This window comes from Miscanthus floridulus, chromosome 12 (assembly GCF_019320115.1).
Source record: "Miscanthus floridulus cultivar M001 chromosome 12, ASM1932011v1, whole genome shotgun sequence".
Taxonomy (NCBI): Eukaryota; Viridiplantae; Streptophyta; class Magnoliopsida; order Poales; family Poaceae; genus Miscanthus; species Miscanthus floridulus.
Window position 1 is genome coordinate 9,139,352 of NC_089591.1, and position 13,022 is coordinate 9,152,373.

Consider the following 13,022-nt stretch of genomic DNA (forward strand, 5'->3'; position numbering starts at 1 on the left):
TTGGGGAACGACCTAGAGTACGACTCCAATGACATTGACTACTATTCACCACCCCGCATGTGCTACCACGTTGATGGTGAGGTTCTTGATGAGGAGGCACCCAAGCTCACACTGCTAGACCAGAGTTCCCATAGCCGTGTGGCCTTCCTCTAGGAGAAGGAGGATCGCCAGTGTGCTCATCAGGTGGACCTAGAGGCCACCAAGGTAGAGCTTGAGCGCTATAGGCAGGACCTTGCACGGCAATGAGCCATGCACCCTCTTGGCGATGACAACGATGCCTGCACGGTGGCTCCCAACGGCCTCTGCTTTCCCCATGTGGCATACAACATGGTGGCCATCGCCTGCTGCCTAGAAGACATCTCTAACATGCCAGACCCTAAGACCAATGAGCGACTGAATGAGGCAAAGCGGCTCGTCCGCGTCACCCTCGAGTAGTAGACCGAGAGCTCGGCATTCTGGCACCGCGCCACACTCTCCCAACCATGCCAGATGACGGCCACTCCCAACAGGGACCAGTCCAATGTGCACACCCCATAGGTAGGGGGACCAGCAGTGGCACCTCTGGTAATAGCTTTGATCGGCCATGGACTTAGGGCACCAAGCCTCGGTAGGAGCAAAGGCTTAACCTATCTCCTCAGCATCCCCCAAGCCACCTAATCGATGATGACTACGACATCCGCAACACCATCGAAGCCAAGCACCATGCTTAGGCGCAGACCCATACCCCTAAGCGATAGGACTAGGGTGCTGCCTCGGATCACTTCAACCCCTCAGCATTTGGGGCAGTGATCCAGGTGGCTCCAAACCATAGGTGTTTCCATCCACCGATGCACATCTCCAAGTACGATGGTGAGACCAACCCAGATCATTGGATAGAGGACTACTGCCTCACCATGAAGTCTAGGGGGTCTAATGATGACTTCACCATCAGTACCTACCCCTGCTTCTATCAAGCTCAACCAGAGCTTGGCTTGAGCAGCTTGAGCCTGGCAGCATCCGCTGCTGGGGCGATCTCCATTTGGTCTTCATCGGCCACTTCCAAGGTACGTACACTCAGCCTAGGAACTCATGGGATCTCCACAACTATAGGCAAAGGTCCAACAAGACCCTACGGGAGTATATCCGGTGTTTCTCCAAGAAGCGCAATGAGCTCCCCAACATCACTGACGCTAATGTCATTAACGCCTTCATCTACGGCACGACCTGTGAGGCACTCATCCACGTGCTTGCCTGTGAGAACCCACGCACAATGCAGGAGCTCCTGGACATCACCACCTAGTATGCCACTAACGAGGAGGCAGTCTAGGCCAACTTTAGCAGCAAAGCTAAGGCCATCGGTCACCTCAGCGGACGCAACGATGACAACCATGCCTCATCTTAGCGATGCCACAACAGGAGGAACAAGGACCAGAAGTGCCATGGGGAGGAGATGGTGGCCATGGCCAACTACATCGCTAGACATCAATCTCACGGGTGAGGTAGACATCCAGAACATGTCGAGAAGGCTCTCAAGGCCCCCTGCCCATTGCATGGGAGGTAGCCAAAGCACCTCCTCAAGGACTATGCCACCATGAAGGGCTACATCAGTGGCACCCTCGGCTAATAGGGTGAGGCCTAGAAGCCTACCTTGAAGGGCAGCAATGGGTGGCAAATGCCTAGGAGGAAGACACCGAGTTCCCCAAGGGTGAGCACTGCCTCATGAACTTTGGGGGCTCCCATGCCTACAAATCCCACTAGTAGTTCTGCATCACCGAACAAGAGGTGAATGCTGTTCACACCCTCGCCGCTCTGATGTGGCTCCAATGGTCCCAAATAGGCATCACCTTTGACTAGGAAGACCACCCCAATCGCATCCCTCATCCAGGGCACTACCTGCTCATGGTCAGCCCGATTATGGGCACCACACGCCTCACCAAAGTGCTGATGGACAAGGGCAGCAGCCTCAACATACTCTATGCCAGCACCCTTGACAAGATGGGCATCCCCCATAGAAACATGTGCCCTAGCAAGGCATCGTTCTATGGGATCATGCCGGGGAAGGAAGTCGTGCCCCTTAGGCACATCTGGCTCAACGTCACCTTCAACCAGCCAAACAACTTTCATAAGGAGCCACTCACCTTTGAGGTGGTTGACTTCCCTGGCATCTACCTTGCCCTCCTTGGTCGACCATGCTTGGCCAAGTTCATGGCTGTCCCCAACTACACCTACCTAAAGCTCAAGATGCCTGGCCTGAAGGGGGTCATCACCGTCAAGGGTAGCTTCAAGCAAGCCTACTACTATGAGCAAGACTGTGTTGTCCAAGCAGATGCACTCATCGCCCCCTATGCTCTCGATGGCCCTGGCCATGACATAGGAGGGGCACCAGCAGAGGAAGCAACCAAGGCAGTAGCGGTGCTCGATTGACCGAGCATTGACAAGGCAGACAAGGTTCCTAGCGGCAATGGTGGACTGACCGGCCCCTCAATCCAGGTGCTTGGCCACCTAGAAGGGTTGACCCGATCGAGGTGAGTTCTGCCCTTTCCCCATGAGGGAAGGCCAAACATCGAGCCATCTGCCTAGGAGCGCCATCTCCCAAACCATGGCCCACCTGCCGACCTCCTTCGCCAGCCTACCTCTCCAACAATAAAAACCAAGATAAGTCCCATCGTCCTGACCCTCTTGCTTTGCTTGTGTCTATAACCATCTCCTTTAACCCGAGCCACCCAAGCGGTAGCTCGGCTGCACCAGAGGATCGATCGAGCTAACCATCAGCTGACTTTTCTAAAGGAGGACTCCTGTAAAGGGCCCCCCTGAGCGAGGCAAGGATGGGATGGATAGAGCAAGAGGACCAGGCAAAGGATCGACAAGGTGCTAATGGAATGGCCCTGACCGTCTTGTTACTAGCTCCGTCATCTTCCCTTTCTCTTGTGTCCATTCTATTTTCTTTGTAGGTACCTGCATGTCTCCCAATCATTCAATGGATCACACCACTCCACCACACAATGGTCTAGGGGGCCCCAGAAGGGGCATCGCTAAGGGTTCTTAGGTCAACCCACTGGGCTTTAGGGCCGCCCAAAGCACCTAAAGTGCGAGGGACGCTCAGGAGATGAGTGATGTCTGAGTACCAATTTCAAGCCACTCGTGGTGACCCATAGAAGGAGGCAGTGAGCCCTCGAGTACCGACAGATGGGCTTAGGAACTATACGAGTGGCTCGATCGGGAAGCCAAGGATCTCCCCTCTAGGGGGACATGACCAGGGCATAGAATGACCATAAAACCCAGGGTTCTCATGGACTTACCCGCTAGTAGCATGAGCATAGCGATCTTGGCCAACGAGGCCATTGTCATAATAGCCCATCCCAATGAGGGACTAAATCTCTGAGCATGACTCAAGAGCAATGGGATTGCAAATGAAAGTAATTTCATTTCATTAATTGGGAATGACCTAATTACAATATATGGTGGCAAAAATAGCTAAACAACGCAAGGCGTAGGCACCATAGCAAGGCACCGGAGAAGGCATGTTGGTGACCGGCCATGCAAGTGACCCTACCTCCCCAAGAGGGACAACCTCTATTGAAGGGGGAGGTTGAGGTCCCTAAGCCCAGAAACTCAGTGAGCCACCCATAGGAGGGGCAGAGTGCACTAAGAAGAGGTAGAGATCTCCCAGCTCCAGCTCAGGGACTGGCCTGATATCAGGCACCCAAGCCCTCTAGGGAGCGCAACGTCTGGCCCGACCACACATTCGGATGGATGACTAGGGGGCCGAGGGTAGCAACGTGGAGCTTGGGCACCTCCAAGCATCACATGTGCTCAGAAGCCTACTGACATTACCTCGTTGATCCCACACACATGCCCTCACTACCCCCATCGATGACGCCATGGGAGCAGCTCAAGAGGGTAGGTCAGCTATCGCCCATTCACGCTGCGATGGGCAAGCACTGTTGTGCCCATAGAAAGCCCTAGCCACGTGACTCTCTCACTCTCAAGCTATGGCTAGGGCCGCGCTAGCGTCCTTCCCACCCTCAAAGAAGCAACCGCCTAGCGCACCAAGGTAGGCTCACCCGCATGGAAGCATCACACTTCATCGTCATCATCATCGCCAAAGAAGATGGATCTTAGAACAAGGAGAGAAGGGGCTAGAGGAAGGGATTGAAGATGTCGTGTCCCCCGAGGCTCCCCCTTTAGAGCCTAGACGATGAGTTGTGAGCAGCTCTGGACCCTCCGATCAGCCACCAACAGCCTAGAGGGGCCCTAGGGAACTAGCTAGGTATCTCTTCAACCCCCATAGCATGCCTCTAGGCAGTTGCATGATGATAGCCACATAGTAAAGGTAGAGTCAGGTAACCATTGAAAACTAGTCAAGTCCCCGCTCCACTTTCCACTACGCACGCCACCCACTCCACGCACGCCTCCTCGTGGGACTTGAGGGGATTTGAGTCCCCTTGAGCCCATCGGCTATCATCGATAGCCTGGATGCATGCGCACCAAGTGTCATGGCTCCTCCTCCACTAGATTTGCTCCACGTGGCCCTAACGTCCCATCTCCCAAACAAAGTGGGATGGCGCGGGAATGCACGCCATAACTCCTCCTCTAGGCACGATGGCCCAGACGCCATCAACCACCTATGCAAGACATTAGCAGAAGGGACATGCCCAGAAGCCACCACTCCCACTAATAGGGAGGCCCCACAATATCCTTAGGGGCTGCGCTAGCACCCTAGATGGAGCAACCTGAACCCCTGATTGATGATCGCTTGGGTGACACACCCCCAAAACTAGCCAACTCCCTAGAGTTGGGGTGGGAGCCACTGAGCAAAGGACCCAATGAGGCCCCCATCCAAGGCTCAACATGCTCCCAGTACCTCGATCTATGGCCATAGAAGGTTAGCCCTAGAAGGCCAGCTCCAGAGGATCGAGACTTGCTACCGCAACCCTTAGGAGGGCATGGCGCTCTAGATGATCAGATGGCCCCATTGTAGAGCCCAGATGTTCTGATCACCCGACCCATGGCAGGCTCTGATAAAAAAGGAGGGCACCTCTAGGCTCAAGATCGACAACTCCCAGATGAGTTCGTTGAGCCTTTGCTCAAGTCGGAGACCTATGCGACATGGTCTCACAAAGGGATTAGCACCATCATCGTTCGGCCCTGATGATCGAGCAACGCCCATCACATCGAAGAAGAAGGCCCCAAGCAGGGCATAGCACCATTGTCAGCGGAAGCCATTCCCGCCAAGGAGGGTTCAGTCACTAGAAGATCGAATTCAATCCTTCATCGCTATCATGTCGTGTGAGGCCATGAAGGGCTCAGGGGCTACTGACGAGATCCAAACATATGAGTATGTTAAGCCTCGGGTCCAATGGTTCCCAAATGATGAAGACCCCCCCAACTGACCCCTCTAGGATTGCCTAGGGCCTTGGGGGCAATACCCATTAGGTACGCTCATGCACACCCTCTAAGAAGAAACCCAGCCGAGCTTGACTCCACCATGACCTCTGCTTGGGGCTCGTGGGCTTGCTCGAGCCCTGAGGCTCCCAATCTATGATGATAATTTGGCCTGGCCCTTGGCTCCTACCCCACCAACCATGCTAGCCAAGGCCTAGGCACAAGAAGACATGCCCCAAGCTACCGAGGCTCGGGGGCTCCCCGGTGCTGCCCATTAGGCATGGCATTGTCGGCCACTTTCCCAACAAGGTCACGCACGGGGCATGACATAAGAAGACAAAGCTTCCCCATGGCCTCTAGGGGCTTGGAGGCCCCCAAGCCCATGCATGAGCCCTAGAGCCAACCTCCTTCACCGCCAAGAAGACTCTAGAAGGTCCACCTAGGGGAGGCCGATCCAAGCCGACATAGCCTGACACACAGAGTGTCAGAATAGAGCAAACGGATGACACCCAAGGCTTCTTTGCCTCCATGTCACCACCACGGTCCACAGCGCATCACTGCAAGACCCTCCTGGACTCCGATGCATGTAGACCATAGACTAGTTCCCCCAAAACAGCATGTACCCTACCTATCTCGTTATATAAGGGATATGGTCGCACCTAGAGAGGGGGACAATCATGAGAAGACAGATCATTCCATTCCACTCCATCCTTTGGCCTCCGCTCTACATCAAGAGCAAGGCCACTCAGAGAGGAAAACTGAGAGCTCCTCCACATATCCCGTCATCTTCCTCCTCTCCAACGAGGGGAAAACTCCACTGGCGGTGAGGCAACATTAGGATTTGCACTGAGCTAACCCCCTACCAAATCTCTCTACAACCCTGTTGTAACCCCCCAATTTTGGGTGCTTTTGAGTATAAGGATCATCAGTTGCTGGACGTAGGGCATTGATTGGCCTGAACTAGGATAAACCGTTGTGTCCTCTCTATGATTCTTGTGTTCTTAAGTCCATCGGAGCCACCAAAGACACGTACTCTGACACCGACTCAAACAACAATGCTTGCCGTGGTTCCAACCCCATGATAGCAGGCAAAAGTAACCAATAGGGGCTAGACAGAGTTTAATCCACCTAATACAAAGTCAACAAAAGTTAACGCAGACATAGCGATTCCGTGGGTTAAACTCTGTCTGTTGAGCGTGGTGTAGATCAGGTCCTTTGGTCATTTGGTAGAGGTTTTCTAGCCCCTATTGGTTGGTTTTGCCTACTGGTTTCTTTCTGGTTCTCTTTTTGATCTGAAGTAAGGTAAACATGCATAACAGAATTCATCTAATCAAGTTTCTCGTCAATCTAATGCCTAATGGAGGAGCCACATATCTATTCAAAGTTCACTACACATATAAGAAAGTCTATGCATTGTAAATCTGACCAGGTCGGCAAATCTCACGTTATATAGGGAAACCAGTTTCATACTAGTACTTTCGTTGAATCCCTAGGAAACAATAAAATTGAAACTAAACAACAGAAAAGCAGAAGCAAAAGCACAAGCAATAGAAAATCAAAAGCTACAGAATACACCATATTTGAGGACAAATTTCAAATGCTAGAATACACTACATTCAAAAAATGTAAAGAGTGAATTACTAGTTTCTTATTCCAATTTCCCATTCAAAAAAATGGATTTCTTGGCAAAGCCTATAGTCCTCGCTGTAATACAGAGCCCTTTTCCCCCATCAATCTACATAGCCACAGACACAGCAAGGTGGCCGATGATCACAATTTGCACCACTATAGGGAGCGCCGTCAGCAACATGATTGTCGGCGTGGATCGAGCTATGACTTGTGGACGACGGTGAGCCGGTTGGCTAGAGAGGCGGAGTGGGACGATGTACGTTGATTGTGGAGGAGGCGAGGGAGGTTGCTGAGCAGGGGCTATAGTAGGAGTTCTTGAAATACCCTCTACAAACTGTCATGGGAATGCACAACAACTTTTGCGCAATGCAAGAGGGGTGTCAAACAATGGGAGTGAGGCTAGGCTTTGTACACATAGGGACACCAGGGCAGGAATAGTCTTCTGACGTGAGCGCACCATGTTCATAATACTACTAGTATCTGGGTAGTGAATATTTTAGATGGTCGGACCTTCTATCATCTAGTGAAGTATACAGTGCAGTCCAATCCAAGCAGTCCAAGGCTCATAGCAGTTGAGGGGCAACAGCTAGCTAGAGATGGCTACATGGTTTCATATGTTCTAATCGTCTACACTCCCTCGACTATGTTTAAAGCTGCCACTTCAGGAATCCAACTACCTTACTACTTCATGCTTGCAACCATAGACGGTATAGCTCCTATTTGTAGCACAGCCGATCAGGCAAAAGTTCTACTCATAGCTGTACAGGAGTTACATGTCTGGCCCATTCAAATTTACATTGTTCAGACTATTAGGCAAGCATACGGTTTCCATGAAACAGGTAAACATCATTTCGTCTAATATACTAGAGGGACGTGGTCGAGGGAAAAGTTGTGATTGTTTGTTGCAAAGTACATATCCGTGGTATGGTAACTAGTTGCCATCTATAAGAATGATTTCAGTTAGAATAAATGTCAATCGAGATCCTCAAACCAGCATGGAACGCAATAATAAGTTCATACAAATTGTACGGTTTGATATGAAGCATATTACCTTTATCCAAATACTCAAACCAGCATGGAACATGGTTGGAGAAATGCAAATGGGTAAGGGAAGAGGGGGAGCCAAAAGGTAGGTGATTGATGCGATGCTATCAGATGAGGTAAGGGGACGCTCCTTTCATATAGACTTTGTATGGCTGACGAAAGTGAAGCGAATGCGGCAGGAACAGCAGTCGAGGGGCAGACTGATTGCTACGACACTTTATAATGTTCTACGAGATCATATACATAGTGGGCAGACTTTCTATATCCAAAAGCAACCAATAGGGGCTAGAAACTAGTTAACAAATGACCAAAGGGACTGAGCTACACCATGCTCAACATAGTTTAACCCACCTCATACAAAGTTCAACAGAAGTTAACACAAACATGCATGCAAATAATACATCACATACGGTCGTACCACAGACCAAACCTAGTCATGACTTGTACTACTAATATGTCCCATGGATCATGGGTCGAGGCGAGCATGTAGGATCTCATCCTTGTTCACCTTTGCTAAGACGGCGTTGGTGGTCGGCTCAACGCTCACGAATAGATCATCCATAAAATCTTGATCATCTAGTGCCGGCAAAAAAGCCAGGTGCACCACCAAGACTTTCACCTCTATGCCAAACTAAAGCTAAATAGTAGCCAGTGCCATAGTAGCCCCATGACAAATGGCTTCGGACACCATGGCCTGAAGGCGAGCTGGTAGGGCTCAGAGACTGTAACACCCCGGGTGTTTAAATATTATAAACATGACATGTCATCATATGCATTGCAAGGCATTGGTCATATTGCAAACTTTGATATGCATTCACTAAAACAAGTTTACATTTATGTTAGGAGTGTTGAATTGAATTGTTTGAATCAAGTTCAAAAATTTGGTTTGGATTTGAATTTTCGAGAAAATCCTGATTTTCAGTATTTAAATCCTACCCTAAAAACTCATTTCAAAATCTAAGCACATTTTGGGGATGAGCCCAAAAGCAAAACTGTAGAGCTTGTCAAGTTATACAAAGTTTGTTTTTGGAGTTTTCAAAGTTGTTATGAAAAATTTGATGTAATTCAAAAAGGCGTAATTCGTTAAATGTCCCCTATTTGAATTCAAAAGGTCATTTCAAAATATAGACCGAATTAGGGGTTGGTTATAAAAGAAAAGTTGTAGAACTTTTGATTTTGTATAACTTTTATTTTTGGAGATTTTTGAGTTGTTATACAAATTTGTGAGTAATTTGAATTTGAAAATGCATGGCAATTCTGTAATTACTGTGAATAGTGTTCACCGCCTAAGCTACATCGCCGACGACCTTCGGCTTGCTTCCAGGCGTGTCGTGGCCATCTATGGCATCGCGCTAGCATGGGAAAAGGCTTCTGCGTGGCTTCCTTGAGCTTCTGAGCCACTCTATAAGGCCGAGACGCCGTCGTCGTCGTTCCTTCTTCTTCTCTTTTTTCTCGTTGCCCTTGCTCATCTCCGGTGAGTCCGTGTCATCGCTGTAGTGCCTCTCCAGCCTCAGCAAAGCTTTCCACAACTCTACCTGCTCCTTGCGTGCTTAGCCAACCTACCATTGCAGCTTGATTTCGCCGGGAGTCACCGTTCATCGCTGTTCTTCTTCGCGGCCAGCAGCGTCGCCGTCGCGTTCGCCTCACCGTGGCCAGTGCTCCAAGGTGCGTATCCGTCCTTGATTTGTAGCCCTTCTGCTTCACCATGTTACCGTGGTCCTTTGTGACCTTTTGATTGAACCATTCCTCCACTGCAGTCATCGGGAGTCGAGCTTGCCATCGTCGCCGTTGCTGTCACCGTCGTCTGACGCCACCTTTGCTGCTCATCGTCTACCGCACGTTCTAACACGTTTGTGGTGAGCTTCTGTTGCTTCTCGAGTAGTTTTAGAGAGCTCTAGCAAGCTCTAGTTGCTTGAACGCCACGGTGCCGCTGTGTCCTGCTTGGCCGAGCCGCCATGGCCGGCGTAGTGCTCGGTCCTAGCCACGTTTGGTCTCGATTGTGCCACCAATCGTTGCGCCTTGTTGTGGTGATCACCGTGGTGCCTTTGCCGTCGCTGTTGGTCTCACCATCGGCGAGGAAGTGTCGGTCAGCGCCGTCGTCGTCGAGGTCGAAGCTGGAGGTTGAAGATGACGGGTGGGGTCGGGTTGTCAGCGACTATGTAGTTCAAAATGAATTTTCTGTTTTTCAGATTTGAATGAATAGTGATGTAATTTGTTATTTTTGTGTAGATTAATTTAGAGTTCCAAAAATTATGACAATTTTTGTGTGACTTCTATGTGATGTATATTATTTAGGAAAAATATGAAATATTGTTTTTTAGTAATTTTTGAATATGATAAAAATTGCTCAATTAATTAATAAATGAGTTTCCATGATTTTTCTAGACTCAATTAATTATCCAAAAATTATGAAATTTGTTTTTCCACTTACTTATCATGTGATGAACCTTTACTAAAATTTTGAACTCAATTAGAATAAGTTGATTTATTTCATAATTCTTAATTAATTAATTAATTCATAAAAGCAAATAGTAACCTTTAATGATTTAGGTTTTGTTGAAATTTTGGATTGAGTGATGACCTTGGGTCATTAGTTGATAATGATCCTTGGCAATTGATGTATATATTACAAAAAAGATTTAGTTAGTTTGACTTGTAACTGTACCGCAAAGGAAAGTTGTATTCCAGTTAACTTTTGCATCCATCATCAAGCATCATGTTTCGTATTCCGCATCATGTTAAACATGGCATTATTACTACGTGTAGTGGACAAAGGTGAACACGTGGTAGTTAATCAAGTTGCAGAGGAGGTTAATCCGTCTGTTGAGGTCGGATCGAATACTTATGGAACGTCGCAGGAACTGGACTTTTCCGTCAACGAAGGCAAGCCCCGGATGCATACAACCCTACCTTGTGTTTTACAAATTGATTTCGCTTTTGCTTTTCTTTCTGCATTAAGTGATTAGGAGTTAAGTGAAAACCTAATTGGTGCATTACCAACCTTATTCTTCCATATCTACCCTGTTATTAGTTTTAATTCATATATGCCTAGTTTTGCTTAGCTATGCTTAGAACGATGAAAGTTGGGTGATTACCTATCATCTGCAAGTTTTAAATGGATCTTTGGTTACTTATGTGATCATGAAATATGAGCATGTGGAGTAATAAATCTAGACAGAGCGGACTAGGTGTGTGTGAGCCATAAGACATGGAGGTCTTGTGAGCGGGTTCTTTCCGCCTGTGTCGGTTAAGGTCCGTACCGTTGTTGAACTGTGTGTGGTGAGACTTTGTAGTACTAACCACATACTCCGGTAAGCCTTAACTTGGCTATTCTATTACGAGAATGGCTACTCGCACACTGGGAGTGGAGAGATGGCAGGAATAGCGTGTACCCACATGGCAATGGGCTAGATTGGTGGAGTACTATGTTCTCAGGTGGCGTGGACCCGTTCTTGTTTTAGAAGATCCGAGGGTAGGTTGGTATATGTAGGTCGGGGACCTGCATATGTCGTGTGGTCTGGAATCCCCAGCTGGGTTTAATCGGTTCGAATCGTTGTTGCTCCTCGGTTATGGAGACTCACTTCTCTATTCATCATCGTAGTTTAATAACTGAAATTTGAGAAGGTGTTGGATATGAAGTTTCATGATCTCAATACGGATCGTGTCATCTTTATATATGATTATATGAAGTTTTTAATGTGAAATTAAAGAATTTTGTTAAAGAGCTTTTACACAAAATAACTTTGATTATTGCTAAAGCTATACCTTGAATCCCTGAGCCTGCATTCCTGAGTTTATCAGTTCTTATTTCGATTAAGTCTTGTTGAGTACTTTTGTACTCAGGGTTTGTTGACCCTTGTTGCAGGTGAGGCTCATGAGCAGATCTGTTTTGGATCGTGCTGCATGACTATTGTTCGATCTGACGATGAGAAGTAAATGTGTGGCCCTTGGGCAGGGCAGTTCTATTGTGTGTTTTGTATTATGTTATAATACCACTCCACTACTACATTTTGTATTAATTATCGAACTTAGTTTGTAAGGTTTGAAACCACTGGTTTGTAAACTAAGTTATTGTAAGACTTCCGCTGTTTTTACTCTGATGTATATATATTTGAATAAATGTTGTAATACTGCAATGACTCTATAATGTGATCCTGCTCAGAAATCGTGGATGATTCGGGGTTCCCCGAGGACACCCGACAGTCTTCTTAAGTTACCGGGAACATATGCATAGATGTCAAAGGTCGTTGGATGGTGACAGGTGCATGTGGGCCCTATAATTTAGGAGGTTCTGCCACAGAGACGCTCCTCTAGTGTAGTGGTTGGATCATTCATTTTATGCATAGGGAAGGTGACATCATAGACGGCAGTCGCGTTGACAAGCATGTTCTAGACCTCCTCCTCAGTGACCGCCTACTCATATCGCGCCTGGGCAACTTCTTGTTGGGCAATGCCAAGTGCGGCGCGCATGGCCTTCAGCTCATCACAAAGCTTGTCGGCATCTAGACTGGCCCATGAGTACAATTATATGGCCTTGAGGTAAGACTGCTTTAACTTAAAGTATTCTTCATCATCTGACAATTCATCACCAGAAGACTGTGCGGGGACAGGTGGGATCGACGGCGGCGTGCGGCTGAAAGGTCCTAATGGCTAGAGGGGGGTGAATAGCCTATAAAAATTTCTACAACAACACTTAAGCCAAGTGGTTAGTCAATTAAATAACAAAGCAAGTGTTGCGCTACCTACTAAAAATGCAAGCCTCCTATCCACATTTCTAGTTGCTATGATCTCTAATTCACACAAGAGAGGCTAAGTCACTACCACTAAGTTAGTGAGGTCTCAGAGACTAACTAAAGAGCCTCACTAAACTCTAGACCCGACACAAGCTAGCTCTCAAAACTAATTACTCTAAAGAGCTTGGCTACACTAGGAATGTAAATGCAAGATTAGGGTAGTGAGGTTATATCGCCGTGGCAAGAGATAAT

The 13,022-nt window shown here is 48.1% G+C and overlaps 1 protein-coding gene across 1 annotated transcript; it reads left to right on the forward strand.

Moving 5' to 3' along the window:
• The first annotated feature begins 1,893 nt into the window (after positions 1-1,893).
• On the forward strand, positions 1,894-2,403 carry LOC136495530 (uncharacterized). Its single transcript, XM_066491437.1, has one exon. The coding sequence runs from the start codon at positions 1,894-1,896 to the stop codon at positions 2,401-2,403; it is 510 nt and encodes a 169-aa protein (XP_066347534.1).
• Positions 2,404-13,022: the final 10,619 nt, after the last annotated feature.